Source organism: Amphibalanus amphitrite, unplaced genomic scaffold, assembly GCF_019059575.1.
Source record: "Amphibalanus amphitrite isolate SeventyFive unplaced genomic scaffold, NRLGWU_Aamphi_draft 000069F_arrow, whole genome shotgun sequence".
Taxonomy (NCBI): Eukaryota; Metazoa; Arthropoda; class Thecostraca; order Balanomorpha; family Balanidae; genus Amphibalanus; species Amphibalanus amphitrite.
In genome coordinates this window covers 1,164,678-1,188,784 of record NW_024881565.1, presented here as the reverse complement: position 1 = coordinate 1,188,784, position 24,107 = coordinate 1,164,678, and the positions used below count along the sequence as shown (strand labels likewise).

General features: G+C 50.8%; 1 protein-coding gene across 1 annotated transcript; it reads right to left on the bottom strand.

Annotated features, from left to right (window-relative positions):
• Nucleotides 1-300: 300 nt before the first annotated feature.
• On the bottom strand, nt 301-24,107 carry LOC122379023. Its single transcript, XM_043360871.1, has 3 exons — nt 23,940-24,107; nt 5,943-6,640; nt 301-4,989 (listed from the first exon to the last, which is right to left on the bottom strand). The coding sequence occupies exons 2-3, from the start codon at nt 6,570-6,572 to the stop codon at nt 4,975-4,977; spliced, it is 645 nt and encodes a 214-aa protein (XP_043216806.1). The 5' UTR covers nt 6,573-6,640; nt 23,940-24,107; the 3' UTR covers nt 301-4,974.

Here is a 24,107-nt window from a genome sequence, read left to right as displayed (position 1 = left end):
ATATTGAATGAATGATATTGACTTAGCAGACATTGAACTACCTATCCAGCTTTCAACTATTTCCTACTTTATCATTTTGCTGCTGTCTCATGCTAACACTGCCGTCACTTGGCCTTGTATGTGTGTACCTAGTCCTACACGTAGAGATGGATTATAATATATGTTCAGTATACATAGAAGTTGGCTAGTCGTATACAGTGACTGAATGAGTGGATTATAGGTTCAGACCGTGATGTACTGTGTGTCCACATCTAGTCAGACGTGTTTATAAGTCCAGTCGCGAAAGAAACAGACAGCGAATAGTAGACATGTTATTAAGGATTTTATTTTTGTCTGGCCTGCGGTGAGTCGATACCAGCATGCACGACGCCGTATAGCTATTGACAGTAATATTTATCATAAGCTCGAAGAACAAAGCTATACGCAGTTTCTAGCGGTGACGTCTGGCCCGTGCCTCGTCTCGGACAGCTGGTGACGTCACAGTTACGTCACGACGGTGTGTTGGCAGACGGCCGACCACGGACGTCATCGGGCGCTGTTCGCACACAAACTCAGCCGAGTCCGCCGAAACGGAGCCGAGGGCAGAGACAGAGACAGAGACAGAGATAGAGACAGAGACAGAGCCAGAGACGGGGACAGAGACAGGGACAGAGACAGAGACAGAGACGTGTGCCGACTTAGATATGCAGTCAGGATATGCCATAGAGGATATGATCGTTCCGGTGATACGATAATTATTGATATACGAGTAGCCTGAGGTCGCAGCGGGCGCCGTGCAGTCGCCAGTCGCCGGTGAGCCGAGGTGCGCGGAGGTGGAACGACCGTGCCAGCGAGTGCCGATTACAGATTATATGGAAGGAGGCGCTCCACTGTGCAGCGCCCCTAGAGTGTACTTTCAGTCGCCGCTGAGGACATAACTAGCAGATAAATCTGTCGCCGACAGGTACAATCACGTTAAAGCAAGATGACCGAGCTGCCTGCCACACGGATGTCCCAGTTCCCACACACCCCCGAGAAACATGTGCATTGATATCAGAAAACGTCTCCCGGAGGTCGACTCCTGCGCTACAGACTTTAGTAAATCATTGCGGCCATAGTTAAGATAAAAAGTGCCTTTTTACATTCAAGGTTGCAAGGTCTTATTCACGTTTTTCTTTTGGGTCAGCTTAAACGTCATAAGTTGAACCTTTGCAAATATCGAAGTTTTGAATTTTCATACAATAAATATGATGGACAGCAATAGGCAGTTTGGGTAGAAACATAAGGTTACGCTTGCAGTATGAAACATTTAAAAACTTGACCAAGTCTTCAGCTGAACTTCGTCAAGTAAACGTCTTTCCGAGAGTTTTTCCAGTTATCTATGCACATGCCATGTACGAGTAGTATAGATATTCAAATTCTGCGTGCCCATTGAAAATACAAGAACAGCGCACCGACAAAAACATAACACAGACCAACCAGCGCGCCCACCGCTGTTCATGGAAGTGGTGTACGATCGCGTGCGACGCAGCGCGAGGCGCGTCGAACGTCCGCCGGCCGTCGCCGTTCTCAGCACCGAGCTCACCCGGGGAGCGGAGAGCGCCGCCGGCCGGGTCGCCCGGTGGGGTGTCGGTAACAGAGCGGTGACGATAGTCCGGGGACAGAGCGGTGACGATAGCTCGGTGACCGCGCACAGTCCCAGATGGGTGCTGTATCGACAGGACAGGTCGGCGGTTCGGAGCGCGCGCGCGTCACATCCGTTCACAGTTCTCGTTCCTCTCGTGTCGTCAGACGCGCCCGGTCGTGCCTGTGGGGTGACGAGCGCACTGCCGCGCAGCCACCGGCCGCCGCCGCGCGCTGAGACCCGCCCGGCTCCGCACAGAGCACAGAGCTGCTGTGGAGGTATGTACGGCACACACAGCGACCGCAGAGCTGATAGCCATCGGGTCTGGTTGCCGTGAGGGCGTGAGGTGCAACAGTCCGGCGGCACCCCGGCCGTCCAGGGATGGGACGGACGGGGCGACGCAGGTGTAAAACAGAGTGAGGGAAACTAAGTAGTGGCCAGCCACATCACACGATAAGTGGGACAAACATGAGTAAGTACTGCGGCCGAAACTGAGATCCGAGTGTGGTCTGAGGAAGGAGCGGGAGCACGCCGGGGCCGGCCGGCGGCGGACGGCCGGTTCGGCCAGACAGGGTCTCTGCGGACCCGGCGTAACAATGCGCTCGTCTCTGCGCCATCAGACAACCAGCCAACGCCCCAGCGATACAACATACAAACGCTCGAAAAATAGACAACAAGTACAGTGAGCCGGCGCCTGTGGGTCGCCCGTAGCCTATCACCACCCTCCATCGGTCCGACGCCGAGGCGGGGGCGGCGACCAGCTCATCAGAACGTCCAGCGCGACCACCAATCTTAAATTTATACACTCAAAAACCCTATTTCCGATTTAGTGCCAATACAAAAGGTGCGTCCAGATACGAGTGAGTGCAGATCTACGCTCTCCTACGGGTAATAAATCTGTTCCCCGAGTTGAGATTATTTGGAAGACCATGTGAACCATTTGACGAGATAAGTCTGCATCGGCCGCGACTCTGGGCCTGCTGAAGCGTCCACACCGGTAGCGGCGGCCGGCCGGCGGGCTAACGCCCGGAGCGGGGCAGGGGCGGTCGGCGGCGGCGCCGGCCTGAGGTCAGGGTCGCGCCTCGGCCGGCGCGGCGGTCGGTCAGGGTCTGCGGGCGGGCAGCGGGACACCGCCGGCGTCCGGCCGGCCCGGGTCAACACAATAACGCCGCAGAGCCAACAGCGCGGCCGCCGCGGCGGCGCCCATACACAAACGGCGGCCACCGTGCGCGCGACGCGGCTGCAGCTCGACCCGGCCCCGGCGGCAGCGGCCCGGGCCCGGCCGGCGCGCCCATTTGGATCGGGCAGCCGCCAGTCAATCGAGCTCGAGTCTCGACAGATTTAGAAACGGACATTATTAGTTTATATATCAAGCGCTGAAGCAGACACTTGGGCGACTGAGATTAGACAAACGCCGTTTAGATTTGGCGTTGTGACGTCAGATGACTGGTGCCGGAATGGCTGGCGCGGTACGGCGGTGCGGCGGCGCCCGGTCGGCGGGCCGGGCTAGCTGAGGTGGCCGGCGGTCGGCCAACACCGGCTGCCACGCTCTGATAGGGCCGGTCAGGGGCACCGCATCAACCATCGGCTGACCACCCGGTAACCAGCTGCGCCGTCCGTCCAGACCATCTGCTGACCGCGGCGCCGCGCCCTCCCGGTATTGGAGCCGACAGACCCGGCGGAAAGGCTACTGGGCCGCCCACCTCCGCCGAAATATCACCCATTCGCCTCGGAAACGAACGCCGCCCGTGCAAATGGCGTGGAGCGCGGTGGCGCGGCCGTTTGTGCCGGTCATCTTTCTGAGCCGACCGTCCATCATCGACAGGAGCGCCCGACAGCGCTTCAGACGACCTCCAGCCAGACACCAGCTGCTGAATCATCTGTCGTAAACTTCCGGCAACAAATCCCCGTCATCTGTTGCGTCTTAACAGGCCTCGGAGGGACCAATTTAACCGCGCCGGCCGCCGTCGGCGCACTTATGAAGCGGCCCGCCTGGCGCTGACGCCCGAGAGCGACCAAACAGGAAAATACGGCTTCCTGCCGTCGGCGGGAGACGGTCGGCTGACTGAAACTCGTGACCGTTTCTCGCGAAGGCGCCAGCTGCGGCGGCTGTTGGCCGCCGCTCGGCGATGGTCCGGTGGCGCGCTATGCGCCGATGACGCGCGTCGCGCGCCGCCAAACGGGGGTGTCGGCTGGCGGCCGATTACCGCGGGTGCCAGCGGCGCTGGCCGACCGCGCGGCTGCCAACTCATCTGGGTCGCCGCTCGGGACGGGATCAATGCTGCCGCCGGCGGCCGAGGCCGGTGTCGGTGTCGCGTGCCCCCGGCCGCGCGCGCCGCCCCGCCCCGCTCCTCTGTCAGCGCCGCGCGCTGTCTCCAGACGGGCCGACAGCTATTGAGCCGGCAGGCATGTCCGATTTCCGGTGGCCGATCCCGGCGACCGGCGATCGACCCTGCGGCGGCGGGCCGCGCGCCGGCCGGCCGGTGGGACCGCCGCGGCCCGCGGAGGGTCGCTACTGACAGGCAGGTGGTCAGCGGTCCCTCTGAAGACGGGCGGGCTCTGCCTGCCCCCAACAGCCAGCGCCGACTACGGAGATCGACGGTGATCGACGACCCCCGGGGCAGCGCACTTCGCCGGCCGCCGGGCGCGTGCTCTCAGCCACATCACTTGACACGCCGAGAGGTGTCATTACCCATCATGATACATGCCCGAGTCTGTTTCCCGTAACGAACAGAAATGAGATGACTGGTCACATTAAAAGCGCGTAGTTTAAATTTAGATCGATGAGGTGAGCTGTATGTCCCAAATAGTATCAACGGGGCTCCTAAGCTGCTTTGTTCATCGTGCAAGCTACAAATACGAGCTTGAGTGTACTATGCACCGGTGTCAGTGAACAACATCACGATATACTGAATGTTCATGCGTGCCATGCGCACTAAATGTGCGCGGTAATTGCTCGAGCTCATTGCTTATTTGTGAGTAACTCTCTATCAATGCAACGGAGACGACAAAGATGAAACACCTTCCCATACTTCGACACATTATGACATCATTAGTGCGAACAGGACAAAAATAATGTGTGTCTGCCCAAAGTCGGTAGCCGTATGCTGCCGATAGGTGGAACGTTCCCTTTTCCGCCGCGGTAGCCTTTCGGAGCTGCCTTCTCGGCGTCGGTGAGTCTTCTGAAGGGAGGTGTCCTCGGCAGGGCAGTCCTGCGCGCTGGCGCAGGTGTCCGGGTCCGGGTCCGGTGTCCGGTGTCCGGGTCGGGTCCCAGCAGCAGCTGTGGGCTCAGGGGGCACACCTGGCGCCGGGACCGGACCGGACAGACGCGCCCCTCCGGAGCGTGCTCAGCCGATCTCTGCTCCCGCCGTCTACAGGTCCGGTATCTGCCGGACACAGCGACAGACACACGGCGCGGTTAATTCGGCGCACATCGAGCGTCAGTGGTTACACAAACACACCCACACTCCAGCGGTGCGTATTTACACACACAGTGGCGGGAGCGGCAGCTTCCGGCTGCAGCCACAGCAGGTGACACGGCGAGGGGGCGGCCGGTCGGCCCGGTCCCACTCCCGTCCAATACCCATTGAGCTGGGGACACTCGACCCACGCGTCCTCCCACTCGCCTGTCACCCGCTCGCTGCAGGTCGCCGCCACCCGAGCGGTCAGTTACTTTCTGAGAAGGTTGTACCCCGGACTCCCTCCCTCCCCGTTCTCCGTCGGTGTGGCAGCGGGCGGCGGGCGACGGGTCCTCCCAAATTTGTCACCGGCCTTCGGGCCCACCAGCTCGCGTCGGCGGCCGTCATCTGACGACTGACGGCGCCCCCTGCTGCGCATCGCCAACGGCCGTTGAGGGCCACCCTCTGATGGCATCAGACAGCGGCGTCGGCCGGCGGCACAGAGGCGTCATCAAAAACGGCTGTCGACCTCTGCCCGATTCCGGCAGGCCTTCCCCTGAGCCAGCGCCGGTGCCGCCGAATACGGCCGTCTGAGTCAGCCAGAGCACGCAAGGCCTCCCACCTGCTGGGAGCGGGTGACGTCAGCCCTGAGCTCATCGGCCCAAAGAGCTGCCGCCAGCACGCCCCGGATGGGCGGCCACCGCGCGCCGGCCGGCCGGCGGCGTACCCGAGAGCTCAGCTCTCCGAATGAATGGCCGGGGTGTGACGGACCCGGCGGCCGGGTCTGGGCTGGCCGATAGCCGCGGCACCGGCCGTGCTGCCACCGCACACCGCGGCGCCGCCGCCATCAATCGGCCGCCGCCCCCGGTCAGCTCGCCGGCCCGCTGCCCCCGCACATCCGGCCGCCCTCCCTCTGCGAGAGCGGACAGCCCGAGACTCACCCTTCGATGTCTGCCAGGTGCGGCGGCGGCGGCGCGCCGCTGGAACAGGCGCCGCGCCGCCGAGGCGTCAGAGCGCGGCCGGGGGTAGAGCCGCACGCGGCCGTACTGGGCGCCGCTCAGACTCTGCGGCTCGGGCGGCGCCGCCGGCAGCTCGGGCCGCTCCAGCATGCGGACCAGGTCACGCAGGTTGTGGTCGGCCGGACGGCCGGCCGGCCGGCTCTGCACCAGCTCGGTGAGCGCCGGCGTGGCGAACTGACGCTGGTGCTCGCCCGGCCCGTTGACCACGGTGCCGAAGGTGGGCTGCGGCCGGTGGCGCGGCGCGTCGTACAGCGGGTTGTGGCGCAGCGTGTCGTGCACGCGGCCCAGCAGGTACGGCTCCTGGTAGCGGGGCACGGCGTTTGTGCGCACTGCGTTCCGGTGCTGTCGCTTGGAGAGCTTCCACATGGCTCTCAGCTGCTCGCAGCTGGGCTCGCGCGGCGCGTACGAGTTGTACGGCACGAACTGGTTGCGCTCGCGCTGGCGTTTTTCGGGCGGCGGCTGCGACTGGTCGGTGTCGTGCTGGGCGCGCGCGGCCGACAGCAGGGTGGCCAGCAGCAGCAGCAGGGCGCTGAGAGGCAGGCGGAGCCCCATCACCGACGGTGGCTGGCCAGGGGCTACCAGCAGCAGCAGCGGGGACAGCAGCTGGGCATCGGCGGAGCCTGCCGGAACACAGGCCGGAGCGCAGCACAGCGGGTCAGATTGGAGGGTCTACGGCACAACGAGCAGGGAACAACAGGGAGATGGAGAGCTCAAGAAGAAAGAGGGAGAACCAAAAGAAAGAAAAAAGCGTGTAGAATAAACAGAAGCAAAATAAGGTAAAAAGACGAACATAAACTAGTGGGATGAAAAGGCAATGAAAATGTGGGAGAAAATATACCTAAGAGGCAAGAGCATCATCGATAAGAACTTCATAACTGACTTGGCATAACTAAGGAAATCACATGTTTCTACTATGAAGGTGTATTTTGCTTAATTTGCATCATGCGCTATTGGTACAGTTCTCATATGTAGGCATGAACTGCAGAACTACAATGGACCGGCCTGAGTCTGTCTCAGGTCCAGGCGTTAAACACTAGGGTACGACAATTTTCATTACATAATGAACAGAAAGGATAGTTAATAAACTCGTTTTATTTGCATTAATTCCATTTTTACGACTCAATTTATTTAAAGTGTCAACACCTAACATGTTGATAAGCATGAGGACGAATCAATGAATGATTCGGCTGAGAAACTTTAAGAATTTGTAAAAGGATGATAAACTAACCTAGCCGCTTGTTTTCTGTTCTTGAGATATCTTGAGTTTTGGGGTTGTCTTTGTCCCATCTACATTGCATAGGCAAGCATGCCTATGTATTATGCAATATAAGGGCAATGTTACCGATAATACTCCCAAGTCACTGGCGGAGCAGGGAGGAGTGCCGGGTCGAAGCGCCTCGCTTAGTCCATCATAGCCGAGGTCGACACTTTGATTGTGTGTTTTGCTAGGGGACACGCTGACTCGGCGTTATCCTGGCACCTATTGTTGTCGTCCCTAACAGAAAAGAGCGCCGGTGTGGGAACACCGGGGGGCCGCAGAACAAGCTCCCACGGGCAGAGTAGGTAAGGTTCTACAGCCGCATAGAGCGTGCCAGCGACACGGCTTCTTAGTGGTTGTGCAGCTGAGCCACAAAGAAACGATCCACCATTAAAGGGACTATCCCACCTTTAACATGGGGTTTGAGTTGATATAGCCAAGTTTGCGGCGAGGTTCAGAAACCACTATCTATCTAGGTTGCAACCCCCGCGGCCTCTTGGTGTTGAAGAAATTCGTTCCCTTCATTTGAAAATGGGCCTTGTACAAGGCCCTATCTTCAACATGGAGCGACCGTTAGTGTGACGTCACCTCGTTTAGTCATTCTGATTTAATGGGTTTGTTCGTTGAAAAATCGCTTAAAACTTGGTCTGAACTTTGTTGTGGTGCCTACAGAGTAAAAAGAATCAGCTTTATGACAGTAATGTGGCCTGGGGAAGGAGGTAATTTTGGGCTGTGACGTCACATATTTGAAAGTTTGTGTTTGGAATATGGGAAGCCTAAGATGTTTAATGAAAAATAAATGCCAGAACCGTGTTCCTGGTCATCCAATCTATAAAGTCGGGCACAATTTAACTGGTTTTAACAACATTTTAGAAGGTGGGATAGTCCCTTTAATGGTGTTGGTAGACTCGGGCCGACGCGTTCCTCCGAAACGTTATTCGTTTTTGTTCATCGCTAGGTCAAAATATTTGACTTTCACCTCAACGGTCATCGTTCCCAACTGACAAGTGCTTATTCATAACGGAGCTTGCGGCTAAATCCGTAGTTTTTGCCCCATAGTGACTTTGGTGCATTACAGTTTTTGTTACCCTTCACTAATGACTGAGCTGTCAGCCACGGCCTCGTCACAAAATTATAACGGGCGCATGCTTGAGCAGTATTAGCTTTAATCAAACATAAAAGGTCCTTTGTTGTTTGGTTATGGTCGCTATTTATGGCTCCCTCGAGCGTCTCTCATCTGCCCCAGACGGATCACAGCCTCTTTGTTTCTTTTATCGGCCGCTAGATTGGCTATTGGCTGCCTCCACGGCCGGTGTCACACGTCCACACATCAAACGCCGTCGGCGAGCGGCCCGCTAAATCGGCCGGCCCATCTTCCCCGGTTACTGGCGACCCTCTCCTGCAGATTGCATATAAACCGACCTCCAGCGACCCGGAAATAGCGCGGCGCCGGCTGGTCCTATTGAACAGCGCTGCTCGCCCCCACAGGGCCTGGGCCGAGATCCGGGTGACTTGGAGGATATTACGCCGCTATAGCCAATCACCTGTTACACAGAAACACGGCTCTGCCGTCTCCGTTTGAATAGGAGCACCCAATAACCTGCGCCGCATGCTGAAAGGAACAGCGCTCCGACACAGCTCAGCTGTTCAGCAGGAGGCCTGATGTGTTGCTCCTTGTTTACAATCTGTTGGACATCTAAATGGCTAATTAAGCTAATGCGTCTATTTAAATGATGAAAGGCCCAGGCCGCCCTGTAGCTACTGCTAGAGAGCGGCGCTGGCCGCTGGGCCCACCGGCCGATGGACCCAGCGATCCGCGCTGGCTCATCGCCCTCTGCAGCACTCGTCAAACGGAGCGTTACCGTCTGAGGTATTAGCCAATTACCGGCGGCTGAGGCCGGTGCGGCGCGGCCGCCGCCCCTAGAGCCAGGCGCGCAGAGAGTGTCCTGGAGTCCACTCACAGCTCTGGATAATTTCAGATCATTTTAGTTGCTCTGTGTCTGCGGCTGTCACGGATGGACAAGTTCCAAAAGAGGTAGGGGAGAGCGGGGTCAAATGTAACACGGGGCAATTGTAACAGTGTTAATAATTCATAAACTTACCAATAGAATGCGCTAATGTTAAGACCGAAAATGCGTTATTCTATACTGCCTTTCCCAACGGAGTTTGAAGCGAAAGTGCCGGGTATGTCGATGGCTGTGCACAGTAATGTGTTTTTGAGTGCATTTTATAAATTTTTACAGTGGCGGATCTAGGATTTGAGTTTAGGGGGGGGGGGGGGCAAACATTGCGCCGCCAGGCAAGTCGGCGAGAATTTCAAACGTCCAGTCTTAGGAACAAAAAAAAAACGAGCTACCCCTATTTTTCTCCTCGGATTTCGGGATTTTTTTTATTTTCTACATTTTTGTCAGTCTGGCCAAGCCAGGGCAGCGCAAAAAAAAATTGCAGCCACCCAGACTCCGGGAGATAGTTAGAGAATAGCTCACCGGCGCTATGGACGGTCCGTCCTCTACCTCCCGCATCACCTCGGCAAGACCTCGTCCGAAAGGTCCGCCCGCGCCGGTTCTCAAGGGCTTCTGTAGCCGGAGACCGATAAGGGTCGCAGCAGCAGGTTCATGTGTAAATGCCCACGACCAAAGGCCACATCAGCGTACCTGCGATACTATACGCAGTCAGGGTTGCCACGTAGTTAAACGTATTAACAGTTGTTTCCGGTAATAGAAAATGAGATCAGTCGATTAAGAATCCCAACAAGAAATAGACGAAGAACAGGCTGAACAGCGCATTTGTTTTCGGTCCTGCATTTATTGATGCAATTACAATGAACATTCCTTAACTTTGGGACTAAACTTCGCGAGCTAGCAAAATTATTACGAGCGAGCGAGCGCAGCGAGTCTTTTCAATATAACGGAAAAATCTCAGTATGAGCGGCCCGGCCCGGCCCGGACCGGCCTGTAACGCTTTTGAGAGGCTTATATCTCAGCAACCGCTGGACCGATTGGCCTGCGGTCTTTTTTGCTGGATAGCCCCATCCCTTCTACCCCGTAATTGACTACTTTTGATACATCTCAGTGACCGTCGTGGCACGTGCCACGTGAAAAGTCAAGGGTGTTCAAGCAGTTTCGCAAAAGTAGTGATTTTGAGAGGCCCATATCTCAGCAGCGGCTTCAGCGATTGTCTTGCGGTAATTTTTATAGGCTAGCTGCATCCCTTCTACTACCTATAGTTCGTTTTTTCTAAGTTCGACCCTCACTGTAAACATCTTTTTGAACATAGCACGAGAATTGCTAGCTGAATTACTAAGAAAACTGGTTAGCGCACATTGTACTGCAGACATGAATAATATTTTCCAAATAAGTTTTAAAAGCCGATGATATACCGTTCTGTTAAATGCCGTACGATCTATTGATCAGTTCAGTTATAATTTCTGACAAGATGTCTATCTCTGTGGGGTTGTATATAAAGGCGACTACGAGCTAGGAGTCTGGGAAATAAGAGCCAGGAAGAAATAATTTTGAGTAAAATAAATCGTCTATGAAATCAAGGTGCGCCAGCCAGTTTTCTAAGTAATTCAGCTAGCAATTCTCGTGCTATGTTCAAAGAGACGTAGAGACATGTTAGTGTGGAGAGCAAATAGATATTATAGGATTAAAGTGCGATTCGATTCGACCCGAACGTTTTATTTTCGCCCCGATTACCGACCTTCGCTGAAGAGGACATGTAATACATGTCGAAAGCTCCGACCGAAAACGATTCTCTTGTGGAGTAAGTCCAATTTAATCCTATAATATCTTCAAAGAGACGATTACAGTGAGGGTCGAACTTAAGAAAAACGAACTATAAAGGTCGGATACTCTTGCTCTATGTGAGTAACCCCCAGTGCACGTGCAAAAATAAGAGGTGTCAAATTTGTTCCCATTTCAGTAACTCGGCAATTACTGGGGCGATTTCGCTGAAACTTGGCATACAGGTAGGCACCCACTAGGCAATGCATTCCCATGTGTTGCGGTTAGGGTGCTACTGCACGTACGCACGTGCAGGGGGCGTTTCCAGATCTCGAGAACGGCTGGGCCGATTACGCTCAAATTTGGTACACGGTTCGGGACCGGTTAGTAGGGTGCCGTGCAAAAGTCATTTTGAATCCCGTTTGCACGTGCGCACGTGCAGAATACCGCTTCCAGATCTCAGGAACGGCTGGGCCGATTGCGTTCAAATTTGGCACACTGCTAGCGACCGGTTAGAAGGGTGCTATGCACAAGCCCGTTGGAAGTACCCTCTCGCCCTTCCGCACGTGCAGGGCTCACTATCTCGCTCGCTCGTTCTTCGCCCAAAAGGCGTTTTACTGGTACAATAAGTGTTACCTTCGAGAGGAGATAAACGATGCTTCTACAGACCAGTAGAACACCTTTTGGGCGAAGAACGAGCGAGCGAGATAGTGAGCCCTGCAGGCTGCACGTGCGGAAGGGCGAGAGGGTACTTCCAACGGGCTTGCGCAAAGCACCCTTCTAACCGGTCGCTAGCGGTGTACCAAATTTGAACGCAATCGGCCCAGCCGTTCCTGAGATCTGGAAGCGGCATTCTGCACGTGCGCACGTGCAAACGGGGTCCAAACTGACTTGCACGGCACCCTACTAACTGGTCCCCAACCGTGTACCCAATTTGAGCGCAATCAGCCCAGCCGTTCTCGAGGTCTGGAAGCGCCCCCTGCACGTGCGCACGTGCAGTAGCACCTTAACCGCAACACATGGGAATGCATTGCCTGGTGGGTGCCTACCTGTATGCCAAGTTTCAGCGAAATCGCCCCAGTAATTACCGAGTTATTAAAATGGGAACAAATTTGTCACCTCTTATTGTTGTATTTTGCACGTGCACTGGGGGTGACCCACATGCATCGAGAGTATCCTATTTTTGGTAGAAGGGATGCTGCTACCCTACAAAAATTACCGCAAGTCAATCGCCCAAGCGGCTGCTGAGATATGGGCCTCTCAAAATCACTACTTTTGCAAAACAGCTTGAACACCCTTGACTTTTCACGTGGCACGTGCCACGACGGTCACTGAGGTGCATCAAAAGTAGTCGATTACGGGGTAGAAGGGATGGGGCTACCCAGCAAAAAAGACCGCAGGCCAATCGGTCCAGCGGTTGCTGAGATATAAGCCTCTCAAAAGCGTTACAGGCCGGGCCGGGCCGGGCCGGGCCGCTCATACTGAGATTTTTCCGTTATATTGGAAAGACTCACTTCGCTCGCTGCGCTCGCTGGCTCGTAACTATACATAGGACCACAGCGCAACAGCCAACGGAATCACACTGAACAGCGTTAAGTTCCCACAACATACTGAGCTTCTCCAACACCTCGCAAACCAAAAGCTCTGACTGAGCCTTTCTGTGTTTGTCCCCGTTAGATAACGGTATGGCTCATGAAAAAGCCGCGATTGGTAATCTTCTTTACGTTATTCCTCTCAGAAACCTATCTCGCACTTGTTCTCAAAGGCACGCAGTACACCGTTCTTTCTGGCCATCACTGAGTGACTTTTGGCACCCCCTTTGGAAATGGCTGTATCCGCCTCTGGACATAACTAATGTAGCCACAGTGGAAATGCTAGGTACTAATGGATATTTAGACCCACCAATATTTTTCAGCTCCTACACCCATGCTATCTAGCAATAAAATATTATGCAAACACTTCTTATATACCCATGCAAACCCACCACTGTCCAACCGCTCACCAGTGTGGTGACCCCTGACCCCACTGGCGTCTGGCGGTCTGCTGTTGACGGTTTGTTTACTTGGTTCAAGGTTTCAATAAATCGCGTTTTTTTTTTGGTAGCAGTAGCAGTAGTAGCACTGCTGATGAATGATGGACTGACATTCATGGGGCGGAGGACTTTTTATCAGCTCACAACTTAATATCACGAATATGACAACCTTCTAGTCCTCCATTTATTTCACATTTTTTTTTCAAACACCATATTTTTAGTATTCAAGTTGTAGTTTTTTAGGGGGGGGCAAAAAGATATGTTTGCCCAGAGGTTTTCCGTTTAGGGGGGGGGGGCAATTGCCCATTTTGCCCCAACGTAGATCCGCCACTGGTTTTGTCGCAATCGGCAGCTTTTTACGCGATTTATTTGCGAAAAACCGAGGGAGAGGAGGTCCATCCAACCCCTGTATAAGTGCGAGGTTTTAAGCCTTTTTTCCTGAGAAGAACCGTCTCTACCAAGTCTGGGAAGATGAACAAGTGTTCAATACTTTTGTTAAATCAAAGTTTTGGGAAAAATTGTGTTGCTGTAGCCTGTAAATTAGCATGTTACAATTGTCCCCGGGTGGTGTTACTTTTGACCCCGTATCTGGGGTGAATTGTAACAGATGAGTTGACTTTTTCGGACAACAATTTTGACCCAAAAAATAAGTTATTTCGGAAATGTTTTAACAGCATTTTAAGGACAAAACATCATAGTTTCTGAAAATAAAAGAAAGAGTTTTATAACTGCAAACGTGTTTGCACCAGATGATAAAATGCAAAAAATGTTACAATTGACCCCGTTCTCCCCTACCAGGATAGGGGATAAAAATAGCGCCTGCTGTTTAAACTACGATAATGAGCTTCTTGGCCCCAGAGGATGACGCTGACAGTGATTCTGAATGGATTGCAACTGGTTTCTGTGCGGATAATGTTGGGGCTCGGTAGAAATAGGCATCACACATAAAAACGAATAAATTTTATCTGGAATCCGGAATCATAGGGGAAATTAATGCTTATAAGCACCGCTAGAGTCAATGCCCTATAGAGTATTGACCCTAGCTTCTGACAACACTGGAATTTTGGCCGTCGCGTAAACAATGGGCATACATCATACCTTCATTAGCAGAGAAATACGCTCTACAGCCATAATACTCGTACAATACTAGGCGAATGTCAAATTCCCTTGTAAACTGGCATTTACTTGATCATCAAGCTCAAGTAATTGGCTCTCTTATCAATTGCCCATAAAATGCACCAGCTCATCATCATTGACTAGCCCTAAACAAAACTGTTCTAGGAGCCTCAATGCATTAAACATTTATGGATAAACGCGCTACTATCGTTTCGCGTCTATGAATGAACTCGATATTCGTCTTCTGGTTCATATATCAGCACACGCAGTTTCCGGTCACCATTGATGTCCGTAATGCAGTCCACCAAAGTCGCCGACAGCACAATTACGGCTCTACGCGCGCCCTAATGCAGCGCTCATAGTTCGATTGAGGAGTCGGCTGGCGGCGGCGATTTGGTTTCAGCGCGGCCTGAATGAATGACCGGCCGGATGAATGGAGGCTCGGCTCGCGGGCACCGATCGCGCGCCGGCGCCTCTCTCCCGCCGCCGGGGGGGGGGGCGAGGGGGGGGCGACCCCGGAGAGATGGCCCGAGCGACGCCACCGGATGGAAGCCGGCCGGCGCGCCGAATGAATGTGACAGCTCTCTGAAACCGCGGCCGACACTGACGAACGGTGCTGACGGCCGGCCACCATTTGTGAAACTTATGTCAGCTGTCCGGCTAAGGTGACGTAGAAATATGAGGGGTGTCATTGCGGTCTCGTGAGAACATGACTTCTGCGTGGGTGGCACGCAAATGACGTAGGTACATACAGGGCAATTGAGATGAGTGATTTGTTGTGTGTTTATCACATCCGATGTGAATTACATGTTACTGAAAAGATTACAAGTAAAATATAAATATGAATGCAATAAAATTAAAACCTAATGATCAATAGCCCGCAGTTGAGCTAAATTTAACTGTTGAATGCCAAAACATGCAATGTGTATGCTTAAATGCCCCTTTTAAGGGCAGCGATATAGTTCTATCTTCCAGCTATGACTAATGGTGCTTTGTATAGTGAGGTATCCTCGAATAACATTCATACACATTATATAACTTCAGGCTGTCTTCATCTACTTCCTTTGCGCGTTCGACGCTTAGCTCCGTCTTCACATGGAAAACGCATGTGGTCAATTACAGATCACCACTGCTAAAAGTCCTTCAAAATCCGTTAATTATCAAGACACGACCCATGCATTAGCATAAACAATGGCATAATGATCATTGATCAATGTATTCAACTATATGCATCCACAACTTCATCGCAACCCTCGGGGGAATTGCGAAGTAGTGCTTCAACATTCATTGCCCTAAGCTTCACCCTGAGAACTTGAACACGATTGCCCCCTGCTTTCAGCTGAGTTGCAACGTTTCACCGGGTCCATCATGCTGAAAATTGTTCGCTCTACAATTTTACTAGGTAGCTAGTTACAACTAGTTAGCAATCAATATTCATGCCATTCCCTATGTGCACATCACAAAAAATACATCTATAAATACATGGCACGAAGTGACAAAACTGACGTGGTAAAGCCAGATCACAGACGGTTCATGTCTACTCCTCTGCGGTTTGGTATGTAGAAGCTTACTACCCGTGGAGGAATGTGTTGAAAAAGGCATAATGCCGGGAAGCTGTTGATGCCATGTTGAAATGCTAAATGACGACTGGCGCCAACCATTATACCGGATAGCGGAGAAATTCCTCCTTCGTTACCTTAATTGCGAGATTAGAACTAAATTGAGATAGAAACCCGACTACCAGTCACACCAACAGGCAAATTTGATTGTAACATCTGAGAAAGTGGGTGTCAAATCGACTATGATGCCAAGAAATGCAAGAGTCGATTTCTTAACATTTGTGATGCTTTATGTATTTCCGTTAACCTCTGTATGCGTTAACCACTGGTAGCTGGATATCGCTATAGCAATAGAGCATGCTTCCCGTTTCCGTCGGAACAAAATGTCTTACGCATTCATCGGACAGTCACGGTATTGTCCGAACTCCGTCGCAATAGGTGAGACCTTGTGAGCATCTAACACCTTCGAACATTGCTGACTCGGCGTGTTCAACTCCTGGCTTCAGCAGTTGAGCGTTTCTTTGTGAATCGCACCATCACGGCTCCCACGCCGCGAAACAATCGTCCAACTGCCTGCAACCTGAGCCACTCGCCGGTAATCGCTTTCCGGCCTACATCGCATTCCTGCTGTATTTAGGAGTGCTCACCGAGTTTGAATGGATCTCAACTATTCTCATAAACGCTAGACATTTGGGGTTGAATAGAAGAGCGATACACTGCGTAAAGTTCGTTGGATCTAAGAAGTTATGCTATAATAGTAATATATGCTGATAATTTCACCCTTCATTGTGTGAGGATGAGTTTTGCTGTTTTGTGGTCGTCAGTTATTCTACAAGATTAAGTAGGTACAACATCTACAGCAGCTAGCTGCCGCAGCGGCGTATTTAGAAAATCGCGAAGGGGGGGGGCCAAGGGTTTGGAGGGCGCCACCTCACCCAAGGAGGGCGCCATACGGTCGCGAGATAAAAAATCGCTCAGTGGGGGTTGGGGGGTTGGGAGGCGTTTTTTACCATGCCACCAGTTTTTTTTTTTGCGTAACCTCGTATAGGTCGTGCTGCATTGATTTTGCATCGTGTGTATTCATTATACTCCAGGTCACAAAAGGTTAAGTGTTCTTGAAATGCTGCGCCGAAGGCGCGCGAAATTTTTGAAAACAACCTTTTCCTCCGCTTTTTAGGCACGCCTTTTATACGATCACTGTTCAAAGCTCCTCTCGCTCTTTTACCAAATTTGAAGGTGTAAAAAATACCTAAGGTTTGGTCGGGCCGCTGCCACACAAACTGTACAGAAAGCTTGGCTCATGGGTGTCGATGTATAAAAGTTTATTGGCGGTGGCATATCTACGCACCAGATCACCGTATCGGATTGATACCGGAGCGCGAGATGCGTAAACATCATCCAAATTACCTCAGACCAGCCTTCATAGCCTTCTCACAGATGCATACAGTGTACCCACATAACCAGTTTCAATCACCGAAACTTCAGATGCCTGCTGTTGCGCCCGAACCTGTTGACAATACTTAATCGTAATCCATATAGATGCCATGATGCACGTAAAGTAGGATCAATCCGTTAACCCTCGCCCGCACATGCCATTTTCCCATCCTAGAACGCACATGGGGTGGTTGCCACCCCCCCCCCCCCCGCGCCATTTCGTTCCTGTTGGAGATAGAGCTTAGCAGTAAAGACCAAAAAGATTCTTTGGGAAGAGACGAATCCAATGATACCCAGTTTTACCTTCTCAGGTCAGTCATTGACCTTCCTGGTCAGGTCAAACTAAAAAATGTTGCTGTTTTGGGTCACCGTTGGATATCAAGTGCGCTGCTTATCAAATACCGATGACGATGCTGTTTTCTGGTGCTAAGCCAGCTAGAACCACTTTGTCACACTATCCGACCAGAATTTTGCTGCTGAGGTCATTTCAGGTCAAGTTAGGTCAAGGTCAATTATATGTGTTTGTATGTCTGTGTGTGTCTGTGTGTATGCTGATGTGTGCACCGATTGTTTTTGGGTCCATATCACATGAAATCATGATCTGAGAAGTTTTTACCAAAAATGCAGTCAAAAAACTTCACAAAAAGTAAATTCAGCTTGCCTAAAACGCAATTATCTTAGATGACCTAGGTTGACCTTGACCCTGACCTTGACCCCTGTACATCGTCGAACAACATGTTCCATGATAGGTGGGAGGTAAGACTGGCAAAAAAGGCCGAAATCAGGGTGTCAAAAGCTCACAAGGCCCATGGCAAACGCAAGATGTTGAGAATTGGCCATTTGGGTCATGACATGACCTGAAAAACAAGGTCATATCTCCGAAACCAAAAATCACAGAAACTTGAAATTTTCAGTGGACATCAAGAAAGGATAGACGAGCAGCTATACGAAAAATCAGCCTTCTAGCTCTAAAAATATTGAGTGCAGAGCAGAAAGACTGCCTGGGGGGGTGGCAACCACCCCCCCCCCCCCATGTGCGGGCGAGGGTTAAGACCAAAGACGTGTTTTATGCATCGTAGAGCGTAGATAGTTTTGGTAGGTATAGATACTTCATTCATTGTGCTGAATGCACGTTCATTTGTGGCAGTTTTCACAGGCAAGACATCAACTATGTGCAATAGAACGACTAAGTTGAAAAACATGCCAAAGGAGTAAATAAATGATAGGAGGGCAGCGATCAACGGATGTTGCCAATAGGTAGAAGGGCTGCGATCCACAGGAGGGCACTAATAGGTAGAAGAGCCCCGATCAACATCCCGAGTTTCGACAGTAGGGCACCGATAGGTAGGAAGTTGGCGAGCAGCAGGAGGGCGCCAATGGATAGAAGGGCAGCGATCAACAGGAGGGCACCAATAGGTAGGAGGGCGCCGATCAACAATCAACAGGAGGGCGCCACCAGGTAAGAGGGTGGCGAGGAACAGGAGAGCACCAATAGGAGGGTGGCGATCAACAAGAGGTCGCCAATAGGTGGGAGGGCGGTCATCAACTGGAAGTCGCCAATGAGCGGAAGGGTGACGATTAAAATGGGGGTGGCAATGGTGAGGAGGGCGCCTTTGCTCAAGAGGATGACACGAACAGGAGGGCGTCTGTGCGGAGGGCGCTGGTCAACAGGAAGGTGCCAGTGGATAGGAGGGCGGTGATCAACAGGAGGGTGCCAGTGGTTAGGAGGGCGGCGATCTACACGAGGACGCCAATAGGAGAAGGGCCCCGATTAACATTCAACAGGAAGGACTAGGGAACCAATAGGTAGGAGGGCGGCACTGAACAAGAGGGTGCCAAAAGGGAGAAAGGCGGCCTTCAAAATTTCACATGAGGGCTCAATAGGTAGGAGAGCGCCAATAATTATGAGGACGCCGATCAGCAGAAGGGCGGCAATGTGTAGCAGGGTGGCGACCTACAGGAGGGCGCCTTCGGGTGAGAGGGCGCTTTTTACAGGACAGCGGCTTACATAGGCGACCACCGTTACGCTTAGAGAGCTACAGCCTACAAATGTGGTTGGAGGGCGCCCGAGGGAGCCCTCCAACCGTATTTGGAGGGCGTATTTGGAATGGGCGTCCTCCGAGGGCGCCCTCCATCCGTATTTTCCCTGTAACCACATTCGCGATTGGAGGGCGCCCTCCAGTCGCGATTGTTTTTCGATTCGATTATATCACAATTGCATTTGCGATTGGAGGGCGCCTTCGGCGCCCTCCAATCGCAAAGGGCGCCTTCGGCGCCCAAGGGGGGGGGGGGCCATGGCCCAGTGGCCCCCCCCCCTGCCTACGCCCCTGAGCTGCCGCCGGGGCCTGACATATTCGATCATAATTGCAAAATTAGACGAGACGTTAATTAAATTTTCGGCAATTGTTCGTCCTCAGCTCATTCCATTTTATCAAACAAAATGCTAACTAAAGATAAATCAGATGTCTAGAAATGTATCATATCAGATAAATAGGGTAGTGTGGGGTAATTTGAACATATTTTTACGTCTTCTCCGTTGTACCAAATTCCAGCTCAACCCTGGATGAAGAAAAACTGTTTCAGTAGCGCATGTGTCACTTGCTTTTACCATGCAAGCCTCATTTTTGGACGAGCCGAGCATACCTTGAATAGCATAGCATCACTTCTCCACCAAGTCACGGTGTGTTCAAATTGCCCCACCGTGGGGTAATTTGAACATACTGCCCTTACCTGCCATAAAAACGATAGTCTCGCCAGCACCGATGTTGTTTGACCCCTAAACGAATAGGCAGAGCAATTCTAAACATACCTTCATTTGAAAAATCAACACAACAACAAAAATAACAGTTGCAGAGTATCAATAACTGCACGCTGCACACCGGTCAGTTGACAGAATTTGCCTCTCTTCAATTAACAGAACGTCTATCATCTCCGTTCGATACAAACTCTACCAAACCTTACTTCATCTGTTATAGTGGTGCCAATCGGAACCTGGACATTCGGAGTTCCGATTCTTTATAATGTCCAATGCGGAATTGATTGCACAAAGGTATACCTAGTAGTCTGGACAACATTGGACGATGGTCTGCCACACTTAAGCATTTTATCAAGTAATCGTGCGTAACATTGATTGGCGAATGGAAAGCTTGTTAAGCTCTCAATATAAACACTTTTTGGCTGGTAAAATTACATGATAAGCAGCATAAATGACGGTTTTGAGTGTTGATAGCTGCATAATTTTCGGACATATTTGGACAAATAGTTGACTTTAACATTTTTGGACGGAAAATCAACGAAAATGCCGGACATTAGACGGATATTAGACGTAAATTTTCTAAAACTGGCATCACTTACCTGCAACTGCTCTGGGTCGAGAATAATGGCAAAAAAACTGGGAGCGTTGTTTTTTCGGAGCTATCCCCGTCTTCATTGAAATTCTCACACTATGTTCAAATTACCCCACGCTAAAAGTTATTTTGCCATTTTTAAAAACATGGTTCAAAAGCAAATTTCTTGGATTGAAGGCACTGATTAGATCATTATACAACAAAAGCCGTTGCGTATTAGGCGCTAGCAATGCAAGATTTTGCGCTGCAATGAAGTTGCAATGACGTGTTGTTAGGCGTTTATCCTTGCGACATTGATTTTTTACACTGTGCGTCAACATCTTCATTCCCTGAAACTTTAAACCCCTTTCATATGATAGCCTTTTTAGTTACGATAATTTCTCTCATGGGTCTTATTGTCATGCCACTTATGGATTTTCCGTAATTTTGTGTTATTCACACTATGTTCAAATTGCCCCACATGTTCAAATTACCCCACCCTACCCTAGAGAGGCCAAGAGAACGAAGAGCGAGATAAAGAAGAAAGGAGAAATGAAAGAGACAGACAAAGAGAGAGAGAGAGAGAGAGAGAGAGAGGAGATGGAAAGGGAGGGGAGAGGGAGAGGGAGAGGGAGAGGGAGAGAGAGGCAGAGGCAGAGGCAGAGACAAAGACAGAAAAAGAGACAGAGAAAGAGTGAACAAGGGGAAAGCCAAAAGATGTCCCAACCCCGTCGAGTGGTTCCAGGTCCAATCCACTTTACTGCGAGACGTTCATTGACGGATCCCTTTCTCATGAAGGTGACAAGCTCTGTATCCGCACTCAACGGACAAAAGTGGGATGCAGTATTAATCGCGAAGGATAACAACTGTCTTTGGGTATTGAAAAGTGAATTAATTCATGAATATTAAGTATGAGTACGAATACAATCAACCGGTGGCCTGGCCGCCTCGCTTGTCTCCGGTGCCCCGGTCGGAACTGGCCTGACAAATGCCCCTGCGGCTCTCACTTCAGGTAAGGGAAGATAACGATAGGTAAAACAATGTGCTGTGGTACATACTGCTGCTATATTTGTATTGTCATTTCGAACGTTTACATTATGTTTCTTGGTTTATAAGCAGAATGGTTGCCAAAGATTTCTGCGAAAAACGTAGATGAGTTTCGATGATTTGGTCATTCGTGGCCCTTTCAAAGACATTGAAAAAAGCACAACGTTATGCTTTTACAATGCAATTCACAACGCCGTTCGACGCCAAACCAGGCGCACACACAACTAGTGAGATACCTATCTACTCTCCGGTTTGTTTCTCGCCACGATAATCTACTTATATCAAGCTGTGGTGGTTTATCTCAAAAGTCATGCAGAGATCAGCCCAGAGCTTTGTTTCTTTGGCCTGTTTTTCGATAAACTGCATAACTCTTACTACAAATCCAGAATTAAATCAAAGCGTAACCGTGCTCTTTAAACTACCGTTAGTCCGATAAGTTAAAGAAATTCAATTTTATTGTTAGGTATCTAGTTCTTTTTTGGAGTACAATGCTGCCTCGAAGGATTAATTGCAACTGGTCTGCGATCCATTCAGCCATATTCAGCCCATGAATAAATGGGCCCCTTTGATATGCCTCAATTTTCTTTGTTTTATTCACCTGCCTTGTTTTCCATTTGATTCACGGTCTTCATTACTTAGTTCACACAAACGAGATTCAAACAATTTTAACAAATTATAAGCCAGATAAGGATATTGGTTAGGTATAGTTAACACGTTTCCATTCCAGCATGTTTATTATACAATCGCAGCACCTTGGAATCGATAACGATAAGTAAAGAAGAGTAACAAATGATGACGCAAAATAATATGAGAGTGGTGCAGTGGTGCACGTAAGACTGGTTTGAGCAGTAATCGCCACGTCATGTGTAGATCACTCATGATTATGAATACACGCACACAGTACATGCATTGAAACTTTAATTGTATTCAAGTGATTGGGCCATATTTACAGGTTTGCAGGCGCAACCGCAGGGGTAGCAAAGGAAAACACGGACGGATGTATCAGCCCCGCAACGAACGAGCTTGAACCCACCCCGTTTAAAACGGACCGCATGAGAAGTCAGCACTGCGTGGTCAACACCAGAACTGCTAAGTCAGACCCTAACCGTGTCCTCTCCCATAATGCAGTGGATATTGTGTGACTTCCATGAAATTTTGTTAGCCACGCAAAATTGCTGGACATATACCAACATGAAAGTTGTTGTGTCTTTATCTTGCTGCTGCTTGGTTTCGCCTGATAGTTCAATGCAAACCTCAAATCTCCGCAACATGCATACCTACTTGGACTACCCTGACCCGTGGTTTGCTGAGAAAAGCTAACGGACCATGCAACAATCCCTTTTTGAGAGGTTATGCTTGCCGTTTTTCCGGTCCATCTGAACCATCGGTACAGCGGTCACACACGGAAGCCGTTCCTTGACCTTTCCGTCAATTGAAGATGTCCGGGTAGCTTTTAAGCTGTACACAATTGTAATAATATTGCTTTACTCAGATTTAAATAAACGTTTTTTTTTTTTTTTGCAGGCTAAACATTTTAAAGGCTAATCTGGAGGAGCTAATCTAATTCGCAAACACAATGGGATCACGAATATCGTGCATGAACAGATGAAATAGCCATTTCGTGATAAAAAACTCAAAATCGTTTATGAATGGTCAAATTTGCAATTACGTTGTGAATTGACACAGACATACAAAAGCCACCGCGCCGGTGCAAGTGAACTATCACGCCTGTGTGGCGATGTACTCCAGGGTGAGCTTCAGGATGAGCTCTAGATGCAGTATCTTTTAAAACCAAAGGTTTTGTACGATTCGATTAAATGTCACTAGCATTATATTCACTGGATCACAAAAGCCGTTTTCACTACAGCTTATTGGTCGATTGCACCAAACTTGACCAGATCTGCACCAAATCTCTTTTACAACAAATGTCGTAATATAATGAGTTTATTTCAGGGATTTTATTCAACGTGATGTCTGATATTGAAAACAATCAGGTATATAAGCAATTATAAATGCACCCCTTGCTGATAACAACTAAAAAACACAATGAACCTAATTTGACCAAATCTGCACCAAATATGTGCAAAATGTTAGTCAAATATGCTTCAGCTAACCATCGTAAATCGGATGATATCATGAGGTGAACATTTCTGTTTTCTTTAAAGGAAATACAATTTTATACGCATTGCTTCAAAAAAGGGACATGATTGATAATCCAGGCTATGCAGTTTAGATCACTGAACTGTGGGTTAGGAAATGCCTTGCGGAAACGCACCCATTCACATAAATCTGTTCAAGAGGATGCAGTTTTAATTAACACGACCTCCCTGGTGTAATTAAAATCTTAGAATCCAGTCCAAACTCATCGCCAAATCGGCGCGGCACCGCATGCCTGGTGCTCCGGTAGCCGTGCGGGCCTCACCTGGTCCTTAGCAGTGATGCCGCCGCGGCCGCGCTCTGCCACGGCCCGAGGCAGTCTCGGCCGGCGGCCCCGTGTGCGCGCGCGCCTGTCTCGTGCTGTGCCCTAGCGCGCTGGTGCGCCGTGCGGCCGTCCTCAGCGCACTCGGGCGGCCCACTGGCGCCGCGTCCG

Bases quoted from the DNA above. Each gene is read 5' to 3' on its own strand.
- LOC122379023 (XM_043360871.1), bottom strand. From the start codon at position 6,572: ATGGGGCTCCGCCTGCCTCTCAGCGCCCTGCTGCTGCTGCTGGCCACC.